This window comes from Oncorhynchus mykiss, chromosome 17 (genome assembly GCF_013265735.2).
Source record: "Oncorhynchus mykiss isolate Arlee chromosome 17, USDA_OmykA_1.1, whole genome shotgun sequence".
NCBI classification, from domain to species: Eukaryota; Metazoa; Chordata; class Actinopteri; order Salmoniformes; family Salmonidae; genus Oncorhynchus; species Oncorhynchus mykiss.
The window spans coordinates 70,096,121-70,120,402 of NC_048581.1; the positions used below are offsets into that span (position 1 = coordinate 70,096,121).

Consider the following 24,282-nt stretch of genomic DNA (forward strand, 5'->3'; position numbering starts at 1 on the left):
ACTTAACACTTATTTTTCTTAAAACTGCATTGTTGGTTAAGGGCTTGTAAGTAAGCATTTCACTGTAAGGTGAAATACCTGTTGTATTCGGGCATGTGACAAATACAATTTGATTTGATTTCTATACAGTCTACTACTCAATGGGGAGGGCATGAACCCTTTGTTCTGCATTGACAAGCACTACTGTCCAGCAACCGGAGTGGGAAGTAGCTAGTAGCCAATATCAGGGTGACAGTAGCAGTAAGCACACGCATACAACGCATGAAGCAACAGTACACCCATCATCAATACTTTTAATACAAAATAAACAGTCATCAGTTTTACAACTGAACATTTAAAATGATTTGTGTAAAACTAACAGTGAAATACGACTCAGACTCATCCTCTATCTTTAAAACGTCAGTCCAAACTCTCGCAGTACAGTAGCTCAATGTAATAGCTGTATGGTAACAGAAGACAAAAACACAGCTCAATCAAAAACGTCTAACCTAATGGCAGAGCACTTTTGACACAACTCCTTTCCACACACCCGCTACTTTCCTTTCAACACACCCACTTCTTTGCACACACCCACTACTTTCCTTTCAACACACCCACTTCTTTGCACACACCCACTATGTTCCTTTCAACACACCCACTTCATTGCACACACCCACTACTTTCCTTTCAACACACCCACTTCTTTGCACACACCCACTACTTTCCTTTCAACACACCCACTTCTTTGCACACACCCACTACTTTCCTTTCAACACACCCACTTTTTTGCACACACCCCCTACTTTCCTTTCAACACAGCCACTTCTTTGCACACCCCCACTTCTTTCCTTTCAACACACCCACTTCTTTGCACACACCCACTATGTTGCTTTCAACACACCCACTTTTTTGCACACACCCACTACTTTCCTTTCAACACACCCACTTCTTTGCACACACCCACTACTTTCCTTTCAACACACCCACTCACCCATACTCCGGTCGGCATTCTGGGATGCTGCTACTCCCTTCTCACCAACCATTAGGGTGTTTTTGTTTCACCCATGCGTTACGTGACCATAGATATGACTGAAACAGGAACCAACATTGCCGCGATTCATGGATTACAGTGAATATATATATACAAATGAATGTGACATTTGAGGCTCTCTTTCACTAATTGATTGTACAATGTACACATAATATTTCAGTTTGTGGGTGTGTGTGTGATATTGGGGGTTGGAGATGTTTATTTTTGACATTATAAAGAAAAACATATAAACAATGGCAACACTGCCATGTTGATCTGTTTGATAATTCAAAAGAGGTTTATTATTGGAAGACGTATTATGACTGATATCAGCTGAAAGTATTTTAATTTACTACCACTAATATCCAATTAACACAGAACATTAACTAGTAAACAGCAAGGTAGACGAGAGATAACCAGGGAAGAGCCAGTCAGGAGAATGAAATATAGAATTCGAACCATCCCTCAAGGACTATAATTCAACATTACAGCACTACTAATTAAACACTCAGTTAAACTGACAGACCAGGGTGATTTTGGACTAATCTACATAGGTGAAAGAGAGAGTGTATTAGCAGCTGCAAAGTTTATGAAGCTTTTTATGTGGGTTTTAAATTGGTTGTTAGGAGACTAACCAAAAAACGCTTCATTGTCCATCAGATGCCACTCAGCAGAATACTTTTTGTCATAGAAGTCACAGTTTGGTTGAGTCCACTGTGTGCAGTTGATTGAGAAGAAATGCATCGATTCACTGTTATACAGATGTCAGTGGGAAGATGTCAGGCAGGAATGATCCAACATCTTGGTATGACAGACTGAAATACAGTCAAATTGGCACCCTAGTCAGCAGAGTTTGCTGATTCTCCATCCAAGTGTCAAATATACTGCCTTTAAAAAAACTTACAATCGAACCACCAGTAGAAGTTGTCTAATAATTATATGAAAATATCTAAACTCTTCAGATGCTCATACATGTGTTAAATGAATTGCCAGAAGTTGACACCAGTTGCCTGAATTTTAGTTACAGTACATCTGTTATGCAATTATTATTATGGAAGCAGGTTCAAGTAGTGTCACCTTTTTGCCTTTACAAGTCAAGGACCAAACAATGTTTTGCTTAATCCTCTACAATCGTGGGAATGGATAGTGCTACATTTAAATGTTTATGTTATGCATATGCATAACCATGGTAGCAATTGAAAGGGAACAGTTTGGAGATTATATGAAAAATATTAGACTGAAGGTGAGAAGAACAGGTCACCTGAGACAAGACTGAATCCAAACATAACACTGTTGATTTTTTTTGCATTTTACATTTACTGTACTTTCCACCACATTTGTTGATAACGAAAATACTCTGGATATATTCAGTAACATAATAAGAACATTACTGGGAAATGTGGGGTAGATTCAACATAAGAAAAAACAATTAGAAGGGTTTGAGTGAGAGGACTAGCTGGTGTCTCCAAGTGGCCACACACCTCTCCAAAGCGTGCACAGTTCCTAAGTCATTTCAATGCATCTTTATGACTCAAAGCTCTGCTATCTGTGCAGTTGAGGAACTACCGCAAGCACACTTGTAGTTGTTTTGTATGGAACACAAATCTGCATCCTGGCCATCACACAATTACTGTTGTTACCTCAATCCAAAAACAGTCTATTATAAATCACAATCTGGTTCAGGTGGGCATAATTTGAAAGCTTGTTCTATTTCCAACATGACTAGCTAAGTTATAAAATATGATATTACAGTGTCAGGCTTCACAGTTCAAATTCAGGGAAACACATTTTAAATTTGGTGCGCATAGAAAGGAGTCATGAGTACGTTCAGGTTTGTGTGCTGTGGCAAATTTTCTTCACACTAGACAAACACAGGCTCATTCTGTTCAGAACAACACAATGCCTTGTAATCTTGTATCTGTACATCAAACATAGTGATCAAAAAAGTTGACACTGTATATGACATGAGTTTTATGCTATGAAATTGTGAAGTGCACATTTGGATTCACAGGTGTTTGGCTTGCTTGTATGACATCAAAGTTGTATTCATGATAATCCTCAATGTCTCATCTTTCAAAATACACAGAGTCCTCTTCATTTTCAGCTGTTCCCTCACTCAGACAACAACAAATGTGCAAAAGTTGCCCAAGGGCAGAGCCATATCCATGATGTCATACATAGCATGTTACTGTACAGCTACTGCATTCCAATGTAGGTGTTTATGAGTGCAAAAATCTGCCATTTTCAGGTACGAGTGTAAAGGACTATGGTATATTTTTGCAACATAATACAGTTTGTCTTTAATGCATCATCTCTATTGTTTAGTCCCCTACATGTATAGCTCATTGTGAATGAGAATGGTTTTCCACTGCAATTGGCATTGTATGTTGTTGACAGTTTGCCAACATAATCGATTATATGTCAAAGCTGAAGCTGTGTAGCCTTTGTCAAGGCCATATTTGTTTGTTGTGGCTTTGTCCTGTGTGTGCTTGTTAGTTTTTACTCCCAAACACCGAAGGGGTGTAGGCCTATAACATTGTACAAACAAATACAGTGGGTTTTTTAAATATATATTTTTTCAGGTGCGAATAATAATGTATTGTAAAACAGATAGACATATAGACCAATAGATTATATAACTATTTCCATTAATACATGTCAACATCAACAGTCAACATCATATGGTAATTTATATTTAATTCAACCTGCCTCTAAAACAGCTTTTTCAGATCGGCGATCGGCTACCAAGTTCCATTAAATGGCAATCTGCAGTTGCTACATCCATCTTATAAATGAATGAGTATAGCCTACCCATCGATTCTTGAAGAATATAACGTATTGATGCCTCAGGAGCTTAGTTCAACTGTCGTACTCCATCAGAACCCAAAATATGAGCTTGTTTTACTCCTTTGTTCATAAACAATGTAAATGTAAACAAACAATGTAGCCTATAACCCCAAAACATGGTTAAAAGTATAATATCGATATCATGGATGATCAGTCCCTATATCCATAGCTCTGCCCATGAGTTTGAGAGTGGGTACATTTGTTCAGCCCCAGCTGTTTACTAAATCAGTGGCGGGTTGTCACTTTGTTATTGTTCGAAGTGCAGATTGCCCCTTTAAACTGTTGGCTATTGCTGAATAGTGAGCTACTACCCGGCGCTAGGATCCGGAGGAGTGAGCTCTGCATCTCTCAAGCTCCCTCTCCCCACATCTCTTTCCCCTCCTCTCCTCGCCTTTTCTCCCAAGCCTGTTTTAAAGTCTCTGCCAGACTTCGATTCACACGCTACTTCCTGGATGGAGGAATGGAAAGCTTCCAGTGCCGCTCCAACTATTCCCTCTCTGTTTTCGCCAGCAGAACCGCTGCAGCTCTCGGATGCATGGACTAGCCTACTGCCACTAGCGTCTTCTGCGCCTATCCCCTCGATTCTTGTTGAATGAACTGATTCAAGCTCGAAAGCTATATCTCTCCTAACTGACATGTTTTTCTTTGGGAGTATCAAGAAGCTGTTTGGAAGGAGGTTTTGAGAAGTAAAGACTGTTTTCTGGATGTTCCAGACAGCACTGAATATAATTCCACTGAACAGTCACTAGCCTACATTTAGCAGAATTTGCGCTGTTTTTACGCAGCGGACATTCATTATTTGATCAGACGGATAACTCAACAGTTGCCCTTTTTGCTCTCGATGTTCATTTTGTCATGCGGAGGCTACTGCAATCGTGTTGCTGGTGGATCTTGTCTCTGATCTTGTCTGCCTTCGTTCTCTTTTGGGCCGACTGCCATCCTGGTAAGTTTTTCGAAGTCGTATCTCAGTTTTCCAGGCTTGGCGATGACTTGAAAAGCCGTGGAGTAGTTCTAGGGAACATTAGTGCAATATGACCAAACTCAGCTCATACACGAGTGGCATATTAAGGACCTGTAATGTTGACGTGTTCAGTCTGTAACATAATGCTGTGCAAATTTGTTCTATGCGCCTTTTTCATAATTAGATTACACATTCAATCAGACACTAACCACAGTCAACTATACCATTTGGGATTATGGAAATTTAGATTTTGACGCGAAATGATTTGCTTTTTCATGGCTATTTTTTCGTGAATCTATTATATCTCCATTAAGCTACAGTCATTCTAAGGTGGTAAAACTCCCTTCCACTTTATCTTCATTAACTCGCGACGCGCATATATCACCAGGAAAGATCATGATAAGAATTAGTGTAACCAATATAGACTATTCTGTTCCAACAACTATCTGAAATGTATATACAATACTCAGAAATAGACTTGATAATTGACAGCGGATCGCCCATTCAACGAAACCGTTATCTCCCAACCGTGTGGCTACAGATCAGACAATACAAATCAACGGCGCTGCAAACATGTAGATTTATCTTTGTATGAGGATATCTCACATTCCAAATGAGTTTAACTACAAGGTTATGGATTAACACATTAAAGCATATAAAACAATCACCGTTAGCGGGCAAGCAACAGCAGGTAATTGACACCCAACTACCCACATTTGCGGTCCATTTGACCCCGATACAGAATTGTTTTATAACATATTATAGGTTTAGGCTACATCATTGAGTCTTGGCACACTGTTCCTATTCAGACTTGCCCAAAAGAAAACGAGAAAGTAACGATGACTGCCCGAATCAATGTGAATCTTGCTCGGGGAGAGCTTCGTCATTTGGAATGCTAAATAGATACATTCCTATAAATAATTGTCGATATTTGACTATGCTCGGACTAATAAAGGTCCTTGGAATTTGCGAATGTAGGCTATAACCTACTCGCACGGACGCTTAGATGATTCGCACCGCTGTCCCTATGGTTTCTTTGTAGAATTTGTATTTGGGTGACCTTGACTGAGTGGCACGCGAGTTTCCTCAAGCTTTTTAAATTTGATCTGATGACTGCACGTCCAAGAAATGTATTTGTGCCTGCTTGACAGTCCCTTCAGGGGAAGGCGCTGCTATGGACGCTCCTGGCATCTCCAACACAGATTATTTTGTTTTATCATATGCATATATATGAATCCAATTTGTGAGATGTTTTTTTTTTTTTTTGTAGAATGAAATGATCACAACTTTGAATGAGATGAATTATACATGACGTCTTTTTCTGCTATATAGGCTTATTTGCAAGCCAAGAAACTAATTTTAATTCCCATGCAACCTTGATATGTAATTCAATTATTTTACATGGGATCCAATGTCTCTGAAGAGAGATGATGTAATATCTACAGGGAAAGTATGAAGTGCATTGCAAAGCATAACTTTGTAATGGTAATTTACGTGCTGGAAATACATTGTGTGTGTGTCACATTTTATTGCTCTCTCTCTAGCTCTGTGTTGGTGATGATTCATTTATCATATTTTCTCTAACTCTAAAATATGAAAATATATATATTACTGTGCTGTGTGCTCCTTGCAAATCCAAAACAAAGTCTAGTCCGTCACCCCTGGTCTCTACCGTTTGGATTTTGTGAAACAAAACTTAGCCTACTTTACTGAGAAATCCACACTTCATACTTGATTTCTAACTTCTTCTGAAATTCCATCATAAAAGCTGAAGGAAACATGGTGTTGGATCCTTGTTAACCATTCTGATTCCTTTCATTTTGACTCGTCTCCCTTCTCACATTACATCTGATCGCTAATCTAGAGGGAAGTCAACCAGAGGGACGGAGATCAGTCAGAAGTGGGGGTCAAACTGCAAAGAAGAAGGAGTAAGGGACAGAGGGAGGGATGGATGTGGTACACACCCCTCCCCCATTTTTCCGAAATGGTACTAGAAAGGGGTTATTTGGCTTGTAACCATAGCAGAATCCTTTTTTGGTGTTATATAGAACCCTTTTTGAAGGTTCAATAAAGAATCATGCTCATAAGGTTCTACATGGAACCTGTATGGTGCTATAAAGAACCCTTTCCTATGGTTATATTAAGAACCATTAAAAAAAGTTATATTTGGCACCAAAAAAGGATTCCGCTATGGTTACAACCCTCCTTTGGGGCTTTATAGAAGCTTTTTTATGGTTCTTTGTAGAACCTTTATGGTGAATGGTTCTATAAATAGTGTTGCTCAATCTGAAAGGTTCTTTGTAGATCCTTTTGAAGAACCATACAGTTTTTTTTTATTTTTTAATTGTGGTTAGCCTTGTTATATTGTTAAAATTCCATAGGTGTTATTATTGTGTTAATTGACAAGTTGAATGAAGTGAGCTACCGCTGGAACAGCTGGGGGTCCCTGAGGAGAGAATTGAGAACCACTGACTGGTTGAGTCAACTGTTTTCAATTGACACAAGGCCATACATGAGTCTTTTACATGACACCATTACTGGCCATATTCATATACTGAACAAAAATAGAAACACAACATGAAAAGGGTTGGTCCCATGTTTCATGAGCTGAAATAAAATATAACAGACATTTTCCATACGCACAAAAAGCTTATTTAGCTCAAATTGTGTGCCCACATCTTCTTACATCCCTGTTAGTGAACATTTTATCATTTGCCAAGATAATCCTTCCAACTGACAGGTGTGGCATATCAAGAAGCTGATTAAACAGCACGATTGTTACACAGGTACACCTTGTGCTGGGTACTATAAAAGGCCACTCTAAAATGTGCAGTTTTATCACTCAACACAATGGTACAATTGCATGCTCCCTCAAGTTTTGAGGGAACGTGCAATTGGCATGTTGACTGCACAAATTTCCACCAGAGCTGTTGCCAGATAACTGAATGTTCATTTTTCTACCATAAGCCACCTCCAACGTTGTTTTAGAGAATTTGGCAGTACATCCCACCACGTGTAACCACGCCAGCCGAAGACCTCCACATCCGACTTCTTCACCTGTGGGATCGTCTGAAACCAGCCACCCGGACAGCTGATGAAACTGAGTAGTTTTTCTGTCTGTAATAAAGCCCTTTTGTGGGGAAAAACTCATTCTGATTGGCTGGGCCAGGCTCCCCAGTGAGTGGGCCTGGCTCCTAAGTTGGCGGGCCCAGGCCCACCCATAGCTGCGCCCCTGCCCAGTCATGTGAAATCCATAGATTAAGGCCTCATGAATTTATTTAAATTGACTGATTTCCTTATATGAACTGTAACTCAGTTCAAATTTGTTGAAATTGTTGTGTTTATATTTTTGTTCAGTATATATAACATGCAGTGGCCTAACACAACACATTAGATCAACTGGAATGACACGTTTGCACAAAAGAGATGTGAGCAAAGCATTCCTCAAAATATTCAAAAGAGCCCCCACTACATTTTAAAATGTCGGTAAAAGAGCAAAGAATCCTTTTGTGAACTGTAAATAAGCATTGAAGACCTCAAAGGGTTCTTTGAGTCATTATGGTTCACATAGAACCATCACCCTTCCCAAAGAATCCTTCAGGAATTCTAATTTTTTTAGTGTGTAGCTCAGCAGTAGTGACAGAATTCAGAACATGAGGAGGATGGAGTTGCATTAGAGGAGTGATGAATGCTTGAGGAACAGGACATTGTCACAGAAGGGCAAATGCACGCCCCAATGACTGGGACTGTCTCTCTCTCTCTTTCGCTCTCTGCTGATGTGCAGTGTGTCGAACATCAAGGTGTCAGCCTGCTGTATGCGACATTAGGGGTTGGGTGGGATGGGTAGCGAAAAGCTGAGTTTTATCGCTTCTGTATGTGTTGCTGCAAGCCGTTGTTTGACAAACGTGATCGTTTTTAGTTATGACTAAAGTGATAGTAAGAGAGTGAAAGAGAATGCCAGTTCAAGGATAAAATATGTTATATTTCATCACCAATATTTTCTGTTTTGTATAGTTCAACTAGTTTAACTATTTTATTGGACTGTAATAGTTTATTACAAACTGTGAACTTTAACCCCTGAGCATTAAACATGCTTTAACTGTTCACAATACTCACACTCACATCTCCTTCAATGTCATGTCAATAGGTGGCAGGTAGCCTAGTGCTTAATCCCGGAGCCAACTAGGTGAAAAATATGATGTGCCCTTGAGCAAGGAACATAACCCCAATCGCTCCTGTAAATCGCTCTGGGTAAGCGTGTCTGCTAAATTACTAAAATGTCAAATGACTTCTGTAATCTCGGTTAACGCAGAACTAAGGTCTTGCATAATTGGATAGCTGCTTGATTAGGTTCTGGGTCCATACATGTTAAGAGAAGAGATGCTAGAAGGAGGAGCGGAACCAAAACGAAGAGCTTCCCCCTTTCTCTTTGCAAGGTATGGGCAAGTCAATGGACCAAATGTCCCCCCCCCCCCCCCCCCTTCTGAAATTCGAAAACCTGATTTGTCTGTAATAACCACTGCTCATTGTCCTGCTCATCCCATTCAGTCCTGACAGATTCTTCGGTTAATGTGCAGAATCTGTCTGGGAGGGATGACGTCTTCCACCAATACAGCCGAACACTGTAGACGGAGACGGACAACATAGCAACTCTATTATTCTTGTCAATATTCTGTGAAAGAGGCTGCTGCACTCTTCAGTTTCCCGTAAGGGCCAGTTTGCTGACTGTGCAGTGGGGCCGCACAAACATCTGTTTGGGATATAAAATGTGCTGAATATCCCTGCGGGGCGTCTCCTGCCATAGGGCACCGGCTCCAGCCTCCAGTCCCCAGCTTTGGTGTTAGTGTACTACTGAGTCTAGCCACAGCCAGGCAGCCAGGCAGCCAGGCTAGTAATGAAAGACAGAACACATTTCCCTGTCACTCACTTCTCCACCATTCAGCCCAAGGATACTAAAAGGAAAGACGGAGGGAGAGAAAGAGATCAGTTTGGCCTTCGATCAGTCCCCTTGTCTGTGAAATTAATGTATGGAGTTCACAGAACAAGCTGAACAGAACAGGCATTGTAATCTTATGAGAAGCTCCTGAGCCAGCACATCTTTTCATTTTCCTCTCCTTTTTTATTTATTTATCTTCCCTTCATTGTCGTCTGGGGAGAGTGCAATTGTTTGAATCTGATAGAATGAAATAATGTGTTTATTATCCATTCTGAGCCGGGAGCGCCTTCAATTTCAAGTCGCAGTGTGCAATAGTAGGCTAAAGGTTGACATTTAGGGAGGATTGGATATGCTTTTGGCCTCAGTAACAACATTATCATTATCATTATCATCATCATCATCTCTCCCAGCACTGGCTATTATCTGCCTCTCGCACAGGCCGGAGCAGCTCTAATGTCCGCCAGGTCACTTTATCAGTCACTGGGCCTGTCATCGTCACCAAGCTCCCCCTAATAGATTGATTAAAAGATATGGAGGGAAGCAGACAGTTAACTGCGTGGGACGCTGTCATGTTGCAGTTGCTTAGTGATTTTCTGCAGGGTTCTTGATGAAAGTGTGGTTTGTGGAGAGAGATGCTGAACTATATGACCACACACTACAATGTGTTGTGTATTGTAGTTATCTGAATTAGTTTTCTGTTAGTCATGCTGTTCAATTGCAGCATTAGGGCAAGTAATAATGCTGATAATACTATTAATTCATATTTTCACAATAACAGTAAAGTAATGATACTTTGAATAAAACATAAGAAGAAGATTGAAAATCTGTGTTTAGAGTTTTCATCAGCATTTCTGCTCAGTTAGGCATTTCCGTTTTTTTTTCTGTCGCTCATCAGTTTTTCGCCTCATACTCTGAAACCCAGAAAGCTACTGGGAAACGGTCTGTGCTGGGAAGATTCCGGGCTGCTTCTTTCTCCTTCTGCTTCCTTCTCTCTTTTAGTGGGTTGGTCTGATTGGGTCCAGTGCGCTCCGGTTCAGTTAATGTGCTTCCTGCCCATCTCTTTCAATCTGTGAGAAGCACATCTCACGCTGTTAGATGCAGGGTGTCCATTATCCCTCATCATGCATTGAAGTAGACACTTTTTCAATCACATGTCTTGCTAAGGCTTCATTTGATGTGCACACTGTAAAAAAACACTACAAATCTAGTTGTTTCAATAATTATTATTAAGTAACTGGTTCAACAACCATTTATTTGTTTACTAAACTTTTAGGTCAAAGTGTTACCTAAACCTAACATTTTTAGTTGGCCCAAACTTAGCTCCAACATGAGAAAATGTAGGCAACAATTCAGTCAACTTAAAATGATGTGTTTGCTCACTATGTCTCATACGTATGTACTAATTCAACTAGAAATTATTATTTTGGTTTAAAAAAAGTCTGTGGAACTATACTGACCAAAAATTAAAATGCAACAATTTCAACAATTTTACTGAGTTACAGTTCATATAAGGAAATCAGTCAATTGAAATAAATTCATTAGGCACTAATCTATGGATTTCAGATGACTGGGCAGGGGCACAGCCATGGGTGGGCCTGGGAGTTCATAGGCCTGCCAATTTAGGAGCCAGGCCCACTCACTGGGGAGCCTGGCTCAGCCAATCAGAAATAGTTTTTCCCCACAAAAGGGCTTTATGACAGACATGATTAGTCTTCAGTTTCATCAGCTGTCCGTGTGGCTGATCTTAGACAATCCCTCAGGTGAACAAGCCAGATTTGGAGTTCCTGGGCTGGCGTGGTTACTCGTGGTTGTGAGGCCGGTTGGATGTACTGCCAAATTCTCTAAAACAATGTTGGTGGGGGCTTATGGTAGAGAAATGAACATTCAATTATCTGGCAACAGCTCTGTTGGACATTCTTGCAGTCAGCATGCCAATTGCACTCTCCCTCAACTTGACACATTTTTGGCATTGTGACAACTGCACACTGCACAACTGTGGCCTTTTGTGTGGCCTTTTGTTGTCCCTAGCACAAGGTGCACCTGTGTAATGATCATGCTGTTTAATCAGCTTCTTGATATGCCAAACCTGTCAAGTGGATGGATTATCTTGGCAAAGGAAAAATGCTCACTAACAGGGATTTAAACACATTTGTGCTCGTAATTTGATAGAAATAAACTTTTTGTGCTTATGGAACATTTCTGTTTAAGCCCATAAAACACGTTTTTCTTGGGTTTACTATTAACAGACCTTAGATTTACTTTGAAGTCCAAATTGTAGAAATACATGGGAATTCAGTTATTGACACAGCCATGGTGGCGTAGCAGGAAGATTGGAATGCTGTGAACCAAGAGGTTGTGAGTTCACAATCCCAGGTGAGAACATGTTGAATACTATTTACTGTATAATAAACATGCACAATTTAATTTAATCATGTATGGGTCTAAAGCACTGCATCTCAGTGTAAGCGGCAATACAGATCCTGGTTTGATCCTGGGCTGTATCACAACCGGCTGTGATCGGGAGTCCCAAAGGGCGGCGCGCAATTGGCACAGCGTCGTCCAGGTTAGGGGAGGGTTTGGCCGGGGAAGGCCGTCATTGTAAAATAAGAATTATTTTTTAACTGACTTGCCTAGTTAAATATAAAAAATGTCAACGTGTGTCAACTATGTAAGTTAAGAGCACTGTGTGTTTGTGTAACTTGTTCCACAGACTCTTTCTAGATAGATGCCATAAATAATTTCTAGTTGAATGAACATAGAGACAAATTGAGAAAACACATGATTTCTGCCTACGTTTTCTCACGTTGGAGCTAAGTTTGGGCCAGCTAAAAATGTTAAGTTCAGGCAACACTTTGACCGAAAAGTTGAGCAAACAAATTAGAAGGCTGTGAAACCAGTTAATTAATAATACTTTATTGAATTTTTACAGGGCATGGAATATACTGCCTGTAATGCTTTAATAGAATTGCCATGTACTGTTTCCCATGGATTGCAATACATGGATTAGCAACAATGGTCAAAATATTTTCCTCACAGTGGTTGATGGAGACAAAGGGCAATGCATACATTACAGAAAGTTAATTGCAAGAGTTAATTCCGCACATGTCAAGTAACGCTTTAAGACCTTGCTGTACATAATGATCTTTAATTCAAGTACGCTATCCCTGTGTACCAGAGAGGCAGATTAGAGGTTTATAAAAAGCAAGTCATGGCTTTTCCAATGTCCTTTAGTAGCAGCTGAATTTTGGGCTGCAATAGAGTTGACGGCAACCTGCAAAGTAACCTCTCTCTCAGCGGTACTATCACAGACAGTCCCTCAGGTGGAACAGCAGGGATGGGATAGAGACAGGAGGCCAGAGGGCGTAACATGAACGGGATAAAGACCAGAGGATGTACCACTGACAGGCCATACACTCCTCCTCCCATTCTCCCAAACCCTTCCACTACTTTCCACAGGCCTGGAATCTAAATGAAAAGGACAGCCCATTTCACCAGTGATGCCTGCTGTGAGAGGGAGAGAGGAGGGGGAGGTGGTAAGACAGAGAGAGGGGTAAACTCTCACCCCCTCTGTGGCAGTAATGCTGCCTGCCTGCCAGAATGCCAGACCCCGGAGCATGAGGAGCAGTGTGGTGCCAGGGGAGGATTTCATCTCAGTGGATTGGTCAGTGTTAAAACACCCAGGACTGACAGGCTGTCGGGTAAGGAGGCAGACAAGACTATCTGACAGGCTGTCGGGTGAGGAGGCAGACAAGACTAACTGACAGGCTGTCGGGTGAGGAGGCAGACAAGACTAACTGACAGGCTGTCGGGTGAGGAGGCAGACAAGACTAACTGACAGGCTGTCGGGTGAGGAGGCAGACAAGACTAACTGACACAGGAGCCAAACAAACACTAGCAGGAGGGGGAAGGAAAATAAAGTGAGCCTGTCACACACTCAAATGAGTAGTCTGTCCTTAGATGGTGAAGGCTAGTTATTTGTTTATTCTCACATATTTCGTTGTTGTTGCTGGATAGATGAAAAGTGGTGTTTTATCACAAAAAAATGGAATGGAAGAGCTTAGTTGGAGCTCTGTTAGTTGTTTGCCCAGTGATAGATTTTCTGTCTTTACGGTTGCTATGACAAATCCACACACATTACAGCTCTTATGTTCTCTATCAAGCCATTTGCTTGAGTGCAGACAATCCATTGAAACATTGATTTGTGTCTTCAAATATCTAATAGACTTTTCAGCCTTTTTGAACCTGAAAGTCACCCTTCACTCCGTTCCTCTTAACTTTTTTTGTGATCAAGAGTAGTTTGACATTGAAAGTGTTAAGCAATGAAACTTTCTCCGACTTTTCTAAATGATTTATTTTGTAAATGCTTTACATGTGGCTAGTAGACTTACACTACCTTATAACATAACATAATATAACATCATATAACATATAACGTAATATAACATAACATCATATAACATAGCATAATATAACAACATAATGTGACATTACATAATATAACACTGTTTTAGTCCTCTGAAAACTATCCCCCATTGGAGTTCTCAGGCTCAACCTTGTTCTCCCTCTCTTTTGCTCCCCTTTTCTCTCTCTGTCTCTACCTCTCTCTCTGGTCACAATTAGCATGGCTCTGTAGCCATGTAGGAGACATTAATAACACATTAAAGCAGCTCAAGCCAGTGCCCATAAAGGTAAATGCCATTTTTTTCTGTGAGGTTGTCTAGTGATCCTCCTTGGCCGCTCCTCTAGCAACCATGGAATGCTAAGTACAGACGCCAAAAGGACACACACACAAACACACAGGTCTGAGTGCTCAATGAAGTGTGGTATAAGAAATGGGATCAATTAATGCATTAAACAAGTTCATAATTAAGATTCAGCATGAGCCTCAATGGCAGCATCAATATGCAAACTGCTGAGGACACTTAAGGATATCATTTTGAATTATGATCATCTCTCTGGGATTCTAATGACTAAATGAATACCTTTTGTTTGGCTACCATAGTGTGACTCATTATAGCACATTTCAGCTGGACCACTAGAGGGGGTGTTTTATATTGGAGAGGTTTTGTTTTACTTGTTTAACTTTTATTTTAGAAGGAGTTTGAGGGTGGAGTAAGTCTGAAGTTGTTTATACGAAGCTCAGTCAGTTTCCCAATGTGCTTACTCTGGATTATCACTGGCATTATTTCACAGTGTTTGTTTGGTCACTCAATCAGACCCTGGTGGGAGAGTGCTAAAATTCATCCATCACTGTTCCCCTTTCGCAGTCCCTCTCACCTCCTGGCATGCCTGCCTGCCTCTCTTAAAAACATTTTTCTTTTCACCCCCTTCATCGATTCTGGACACTTTTATTCCCTTGCACCGGCAATTCCAAAACAAAGTCAAGGCTCTCACTACAATCTTCCAGCCACTCATGATTTGTACCCCCATCAAATATTTACAAAGAGAGTACAAACCTGCTGTGAGTGAGGCTAGACTCTTTTGGGAAAGCTTTAGCAACTTAACTTTAGCCTTTCTCCATTACTCACTGTGTGTCTGCGGTGCCAGGCCGTAATGCAGTTAAAACAGCTAATACTTAGCTTTTGCCTGAATAGAGTAGAATAAATTTCAAGTTGCAAGTTTTATTGTCAAGTGCACAAGTACAGTGAAATGCCTCTCTTGCAAGCACTTTCCCAACAATACAGTAATCAATATCAGTAGTACTATAAAAAAAAGTAAAGTAGAACAAAAACCCACAAGAAATAGAAATACGTAGAACACAAGAAAGTAAGCTACACTACCGGTCAAAAGTTTTAGAACACCTACTCATTCAAGTGCTTTCTTTATTTAGACTATTTTCTACATTGTAGAATAATAGTGAAGACATCAAAACTATGATGTAACACATATGGAATCATGTAGTAACCAAAAAAGTGTTAAACAAATCAAAATGTATTCAAATAGTCACCCTTTGCCTTGATGACAGCTTTGCACACTCTTGGCATTCTCTCAACCAGCTTCACCTGGAATGATATTCCAACAGTCTTCGAAGGAGTTCCCACATATGCTGAGCACTTGTTGGCTGCTTTTCCTTCACTCTGTGGTCCGACTCATCCCAAACCATCTCAATTTGGTTGAGGTCCGGGGATTGTGGAGGCCAGGTCATCTGATGAGTCCAAATTGATGAGTCATCTGTTGAGTCCAAACTCCATCACTCTCCTTCTTGGTAAGATCGCCTTTACATAGCCTCGAGGTGTGTTGGGTCATTGTCCTGTTGAAAAACATATGATAGTCCCACTAAGCCCAAACCAGATGGGATGGTGTCACTGCAGAATGCTGTGGTAGCCATGCTGGTTAAGTGTGCCTTGAATTCGAAATAAATTACAGACAGTGTCTCCAGCAAAGCACCCCCACACCATAACACCTCCTCCTCCATGCTTTACATTGGGAAATACACATGCAGAGATAATCTGTTCACACACACTGCGTCTCACAAAGACACAGAGGTTGGAACCAAAAATCTCCAATTTGGACTCATCAGAGGTGTGTCTGTTACTTGAACTCTGTGAAGCATTGATTTGGGCTGAAATTTCTGAGGCTGGTAACTCTAATGAACTTATCCTCTGCAGCAGAGGTAACTCTCGCTCTTACAGCCAGTTTCATCTTCGCACTTGATGGTTTTTGCGACTGCACTTGAAGAATCTTTCAAAGTTCTTGAAATGTTCCATATTGACTGACCTTCATGTCTTAAAGTAATGATGGACTGTCGTTTCTCTTTGCTTATTTGAGCTGTTCTTGCCATAATATGGACTTGGTCTTTTACCAAATAGGGCTATCTTCTGTATACCCCATACCTTGTCACAACACAACTGATTGGCTCAAGCGTTTTAAGAAGGAAAGAAATTACACAAATTAACTTTTAAGAAGGCACACCTGTTAATTGAAATGCATTCCAGGTGACTAACTCATGTAGCTGGTTGAGATAATGCCAAGAGGGTGCAAAGCTGTCATCAAGGCAAAGGGTGGCTACTTGAAGAATCTGAAATATTAAATATATTTTCAAGATTCCATATGTGTTATTTCATAGTTTTGAATTCTTCACTATTATTCTACAATGTAGAAAATAGTACAAATAAAGAGAGAGCCTTCAATGAGTAGGTGTTCTAAAACCTTTGACCGGCAGTGTATAAACAGGGCCAGTTCCAGAGTCAGGGCCAAAACCATATTTACAATGTGAAATAGAATAGACTAGAGGCTACTGGTGAACTTGAATAATGTTTTCATAATATTTCACTCCTACTGCTATTGCCGACCAAATCAGAATAATAGTTTCCTTTTGTTGCCCCACTTTATTCTCATAGGTGTTGCATTTCAGTATGCACATAGGGGTGGATAAACTGTAATGTGGCCTATTACGGGAGAATATAGTCACAGAGATGTAGCATGCCATTTTCACTGTCCTAATGCATTAATGTTGCACTGGGGTGACTGAGAGGCCTGGGCTGGGCTGGTTACAGCCTTGATACCCACTCCAAAAAAACAATACAGAGGAAATAAAAAAGAGAGAATATCACCACATGCCAAGAAGTGTTGTGTCACACAGTCAGCGGTGGGCCTGAGAGTCGAGAACAGTACATAGCCCTCCTCATTAAATTCTCGCAGTGGCGTTGGTTTTTACACTTTAATGCTTGGGAGACGTTGGCTTCCTCCTCTGAGAAATGGGGACACGGGTTGTGGCGTCGGCTGCACAACCTAATTTGTCTTACTTCTGGGGAGGCTGTTTAAACTACAATGCCCTCTCTCGTTGCCCCCCCCCCCCCCCCCCCCCCTCTTTCTCTCTCTGGCCACTCTCATTTATGCACTCAAGTAATGCATGCAGAGTACCACCAGTTACCCAATGCTGAATCTGCAGTGAAAAAGTGTGATGGTCAATGTTACACCACAGTCGTTTGTCATGGCTATAGTGAAAGTCAACCAGATTAATCCATCACAGATCATTATAGCACAAACAGCCCCAACTACCCATTGTGAGTACTGGATGTACAGAACTTCTCACATCAAGAGAAACACTGCTGGATGGGTCTCTGGGGTGTGTCATGACACATCATTCACAACATCCCTCTCTGTCAATCAAAGTATGAGAGGACCGTTCCCAGAGACCACTTCAGCCTTTAAAGTATGCATCACCTTAAAGGTGCAATATGCAGAAATCGCTCCGCCATTTCCTAGTTGCTTAAATTTGAATAGTTTGCCTAATTTGAGTTTGTGACAAAACAAGTCGTCATTGTGTATAGAATCATTGTACCATCTAAACCGCTGTGAAATATATTTTTCATTACCAAAATCTTTCATTTTCAGCTATTTGAAGCTGGCAAACAAAACCTGAAAGTAAAAGATGTAAAAACTAAACTTAAGAATGGGAAGCATATAAATAGTGCACATAGAACAGACCTACCACTTCTTAAAATTGCTTTCAATGAGAATGACAGATCTATAACTAACATTTCTGTGTGAATTTGGTCGGGTCGCCCAAAAAGTTACATTTTGCAGCTTTAAGCGATCGATGCGCCTCATGTCTTTCATTAATAATCTCATACAATTCATTAGATGGAATTCCCCTCAGAAGTGGGATTTGAGAGTCAGAGGAGTGTTCTGCTTGTTAAAGTCCTTTTCTTAAGATCACGCTTGGGAATGAGAGGGAGAGAATGAAAAAGTGAGGGGAAGGAGGGGAGAGAGAAATGCTTTACTTCTTCCTCAGAGCAGCAGAGCAGCACAAGGAGAGGTAGTGTTTAATGGGAACCCCATGGATTCTTTTGACATGCCACCTTTGGGTAATAAATGTGTTTGTTTTTTCAATAGAAACTTCCACTTCCCTTTCCTTGCGCCAAGCTTTAATTATCTGGCAATTTGAATACGGTGGCCTTTTCCTCTTACACGGCAGCGTTTCTGTGTAGTCATTCACCCCCATCATCAGCACCTGGTGTAGTCCACCACTATCATCAGCATTCCTGTGCTGACACAGTGGAAGTTCATATTACTGAAAAATGTAGATCAAAAAATATACACTACCGTTCAAAAGTTTGGTGGTCACTTAGAAATGTCCATTAAAATAACATCAAATTGATCAGAAATACAGTGTAGACATTGTTAATGTTGTTAATGGCTATTGTAGCTGGAAACGGCTGATTCTTTTATGGAATATCTACATAGGCGTACATAGGCCCATTATCAGAAACCATCACTCCTGTGTTCCAATGGCACGTTGTGATAGCTAATCCAAGTTTATTATTTTAAAAGGCTAATTGATCATTAGAAAACCCTTTTGCAATTATGTCAGCAAAAAAAAACTGTTCTGATTAAAGAAGCAATAAAACTGGCTAAACAGCGTAAACTGGTTCTAATGAGAATAGAAAGAGGAATGGGAGGCCCCGGTGCACAACTGAGTAAAAGGACAAGTAAATTAGAGTGTCTAGTTTGAGAAACAGACGCCTTACAAGTCCTCAACTGGCAGCTTCATTAAATAGGACCCGCAAAACACCAGTCTCAACGTCAACAAGGCGACTCCGGTATGCTGGCCTTCTAGGCAGAGTTCCTCTGTCCAGTGTCTGTGTTCCTTTCCCCATCTTAATCTTTTATTTTTAATTTTCCAGCCTGAGAAGTATTTTTCGTTGCACTCCTTCATTGCACTCCTCTTTCTATTCTGGTTAGAGACAGTTTGCCCTGTTCTGTGAAGGGAGTAGTACACAGCGTTGTATGATATCTTCAGTTTCTTGCCAATTTCTCTAATGGAATAGACTGACGAGTTTCATAAGAAAGACTTTCTGGACGTTTTGAGCCTGTAATCGAACCCACAAATGCTGATGCTCCAGATACTTAACTAGTCTAAAGAAAGCTAGTCTTAACTAGTCTAAAGAAATTCAGTTTTATTGCTTCTTTAATCAGAACAACAGTTTTCAGCTAACATCATTTGAAAAAGGGTTTTCTAATGATCAATTAGCCTTTTAAAATGATACACTTGGATTAGCTAACACAACGTGCCATTGGAACACAGGAGTGATGGTTGCTGATAATGGGCCTCCGTACGCCTATGTAGATATTCCATTAAAAAAACTGCCGTTTTTAGCTACAATAGTCATTTACAACATTAACAATGTCTACACTTTATTTCTGATCAATTTGATGTTATTTTAATGGACAAAAAAATGTGTTTTTCTTTCAAAAACAAGGACATTTGTTTTTACTGATAACGTTTGAACTTGTTATCAGTATAAAAGACACCTGTCCACAACCTCAAACAGTCACACTCCAAACTCCACTATGGACAAGACCAAAGAGCTGTCAAAGGACACCAGAAACAAAATTGTTGACCTGCACCAGGCTGGGAAGACTGAATCTGCAATAGGTAAGCAGCTTGGTTTGAAGAAATCAACTGTGGGAGCAATTATTAGGAAATGGAAGACATACAAGACCACTGATAATCTCCCTCGATCTGGGACTCCACACAAGATCTCACCCCGTGGGGTCAAAATGATCACAAGAACGGTGAGCAAAAATCCCAGAACCACACGGGGGGACCTACTGAATGACCTGCAGAGAGCTGGGACAAAAGTAACAAAGCCTACCACCAGTAACACACTACGCCGCCAGGGACTCAAATCCTGCAATGCCAGACGTGTCCCCCTGCTTAAGCCAGTACATGTCCAGGCCCGTCTGAAGTTTGCTAGAGAGCATTTGGATGATCTAGAAGAAGATTGGGAGAATGTCATATGGTCAGATGAAACCAAAATAGAACCAAAATTCAACTCGTCGTGTTTGGAAGACAAAGAATGCTGAGTTGCATCCAAAGAACACCATACCTACTGTGAAGCATGGGGGTGGAAACATCATGCTTTGGGGCTGTTTTTCTGCAAAGGGTCCAAGACGACTGATCTGTGTAAAGGAAAGAATGAATGGGGCCATGTAGCGTGAGATTTTGAGTGAAAACCTCCTTCCATCAGCAAGGGCATTGAAGATGAACGTGGCTGGGTCTTTCAGCATGACAATGATCCCAAACACACCGCCCGGGCAATGAAGGAGTGGCATCGTAAGAAGCATTTCAAGGTCCTGGAGTGGCCTAGCCAGTCTCCAGATCTCAACCCCATAGAAAATCTTTGGAGGGAGTTGAAAGTCCGTGTTGCCCAGCAACAGCCCCGAAACATCACTGCTCTAGAGGAGATCTGCATGGAGGAATGGGCCAAAATACCAGCAACAGTGTGTGAAAACCTTGTGAAGACTTACAGAAAACGTTTGACCTCTGTCATTGCCAACAAAGAGTATATAACAAAGTATTGAGATAAACTTTTGTTATTTTCCAAATACTTATTTTTCACCATAATTTGCAAATAAATTCATAAAAAATCCTACAATGGGATTTTCGGGATTTCTTTTCTCATTTTGTCTGTCATAGTTGAAGTGTACCTTTGATGAAAATTACAGGCCTCTCTCATCTTTTTAAGTGGGAGAACTTGCACAATTGGTGGCTGACTAAATACTTTTTTGCCCCACTGTATATGTATGTATGTGTGTGTATATATATATATATATATATATATATATATATATATATATATATATATGTTTTGCAATTATGTGCTACAATATGTTTAATTTGCTAGAGGTGAGAGGTATCAGTACTTCCCTCTAACTTGTAGTTAGAGTAGTAGAAGTAGGGTGTTAAAATGACAACCGCCTTTGGACTCAAAACCCCTCAGCTCAGCAGCTTGTTGGGACACTGTCACAGGAGATTAGCCACAAGAAGAGAGGTATGGATGGGTGGAGAAGAAAATATAGAAAAATGACTGTACCTGACTCGGAGAAAAAACTATGCTGGCTTTCTGCTCAACTAGAGGCCGAAGCTCACCGGCGGCATGTTTTATTATTTCAATCAGTCCTCACTCCCTAGTGTGGATATTAAAAACAATCAGTGTTGCAAAGAGTGGAGATTAAGCCCAAACACTGGCTGGGTGTTTTCAGATAAAAATCAATTCTAAGGTAGATCTTCTTTTTCATTTCTTCTTAACTTGACAAGAGATTGCCTCTCTGGTTGGCCTGGCCTGATGACAGTTCACTCCAGATGGATGGACACGGAGATTTAGAAGGAGATGTGTGTTCTTATCTGCTGCTTCTACTGCTTCTGTCATCCCGTCTCTCTTGACCCCTTGTGTTCTGGACTCACTGGGTGGTGGGTGCTGTATCTTGTGGTGTCACTCCTCATTCAAGTCTCTTGCTGTCTGATATTTCTATGTCCAATAGCATTGCATGTTATGACCTCTGAAGAACACAAAATGTACTCTCAAAATATAATGTGTTTACTGTAATCATATTTTTGCTCAATGTCACCCTGATGCGCTTTATATTAATATCTATCTATTGCACCATCTACAGTGTATCTCGTTCTTCGTGATCACAGAGCGAGTGTGACACTCTGCCCTCTCTGATTGGCTCCGCTGCTTAACTGGAGGTGTTTGGCTCCTCAGTCCAGATGTTAAACATATGGGCCTCACTAACATTACCCCTGGGGCTCACAGGTTTCCGCTCATGCTCTCTTTCCTTCTATCCCTCTTGGTCACTTACAGTTGAAGTCGGAAGTTTACATACACATTAGCCAAATACATTTAAATTCAGTTTTTCACAATTCCTGACATTTAATCCTAGTAAAAATTCCCTGTCATAGGTCAGGTAGAATCACCACTTTACTTTAAGAATGTGAAATGTCAGAATAATAGTAGAGAGAATTATTTATTTCAGCTTTTTATTTATTTCATCACATTCATCACATTCCCAGTGGGTCAAAAGTTTACAAACACTCGTATTTGGTAGCATTGCCTTGAAATGGTTTAACTTGGGTCAAACGTTTCTGGTAGCTTTCCACAAGCTTCCCACAATAAGTTCTGGGATTCTTCCAATGGCATTGAGGAGTACACCACATCAGTCACTGGCTTTATCAATAAGTGCATTAAGGACGTCGTCCCCACAGTGACTGTACATACATATCCCAACCAGAAGCCATGGACTACAGGCAACATTCACACTGAGCTAAAGGGTAGAGCTGCTGCTTTCAAGGTGCGGGACTCTAACCCGGAGGCTTATAAGAAATCCTGCTATGCCCTCCGATGAACCATCCGGTGAACCAACAGGCAAAGCGTCAATACAGGGCTAATATTGAATCGTACTACACCTGCTCCGACACTCGTCTTATGTTGCAGGGCTTACAAACTATTACAGACTACAAAGGGAAGCACAGCCGCGAGCTGCCCAGTGACACGAGCCTACCAGACGAGCTAAATCACTTCTATGCTTGCATCGAGGCAAGCAACACTGAGGCATGCATGAGAGCATCAGCTGTTCCAGACGACTGTGTGATCATGCTCTCCGTAGCTTACGTGATTAAGACCTTTAAACAGGTCAACATTCACAAGGCTGCGGGTCCAGATGGATAGCCAGGACGTGTGCTCCTGGCATGTGCTGACCAACTGTCAGGTGTCTTCACTGACATTTTCACTGATTGAGTCTGTAATACCAACATGCTTCAAGCAGACCACCATAGTCCCTGTGCCGAAGAACACAAAGGCAACCTGCCTAAATGACTACAGACCCGTATCACTCGTGTCCGTTGCCATGAAGTGCTTTGAAAGGCTGGTAATAGCTCACATCAACACCATTATCCCAGAAACCCTAGACCCACTGGATCCTGGACTTCTTGACGGGCCGCCCCCAGGTGGTGAGGGTAGGTAGCAACACATTTGCCATGCTGATCCTCAACACTGGAGCCCCCCAGGGGTGCATGTTCAGTCCTCTCCTGTACTCCCTGTTCACCAACGACTGCATGGCCAGTCATGACTCCAACACCAGCATTAAGTTTGCAGACGACAACAGTGGTAGGCCTGATCACCAACAACGACGAGACAGCTAACAGGGAGGAGGTCAGATACCTGGCTGGGTGGTGCCAGAATAACAACCTATAACAACCAACCCTCTATGTAACCAAGACTAAGGAGATGATTGTGGACTACAGGAAATGGAGGAACGAGCACGTCCCCATTCTCATTGACAGGGCTGTAGTGGAGCAGGTTGAGACCTTCAAGTGCCTTGGTGTCCACATCACCAACAAACTAGAATGGTCCAAACACACCAAGACATTCGTGAAGAGGGCACGACAAAGCCTATTCCCCCTCAGGAAACTAAAAGAATTTGGCATGGGCCCTCAGATCCTCAAAAGGTTCAAAAGCTGCAACATCTGGTTGCATCACTGCCCAGTACGGCAATTGCTCGGCCTCCGACCGCAAGGCACTACAGAGGGTAGTGTGTACGGCCCAGTACATTGCTGGGGCTAAGCTGCCTGCCATCCAGGACCTTTACACCAGGCGGGGTCAGAGGAAGGCCATAAAAATTGTCAAAGACCCCAGCCATCCCAGTTATAGACTTTTCTCTTTGCTACCGCATGGCAAGCGGTACCAGAGTGCCAAGTCTAGGACAAAAAGGCTTCTCAACAGTTTTTACCCCCAAGCCTTA

The 24,282-nt window shown here is 41.3% G+C and overlaps 1 protein-coding gene across 4 annotated transcripts in view; it reads left to right on the forward strand.

Moving 5' to 3' along the window:
* Window positions 1-4,250: 4,250 nt before the first annotated feature.
* Window positions 4,251-24,282, forward strand: part of LOC110494487 (receptor-type tyrosine-protein phosphatase gamma) — a 314,622-nt gene continuing 294,590 nt past the window's right edge. For 3 of the 4 annotated variants that reach the window (XM_036950543.1, XM_036950544.1, XM_036950545.1), the window contains exon 1: window positions 4,262-4,799. In XM_036950543.1, the coding sequence (XP_036806438.1) occupies window positions 4,712-4,799 (88 nt within the window). In that variant the 5' untranslated portion in view covers window positions 4,262-4,711. Of the gene's footprint in view, window positions 4,800-24,282 lie in introns of all 4 variants that reach the window. The other variant, XM_036950546.1, reaches the window with a different exon arrangement.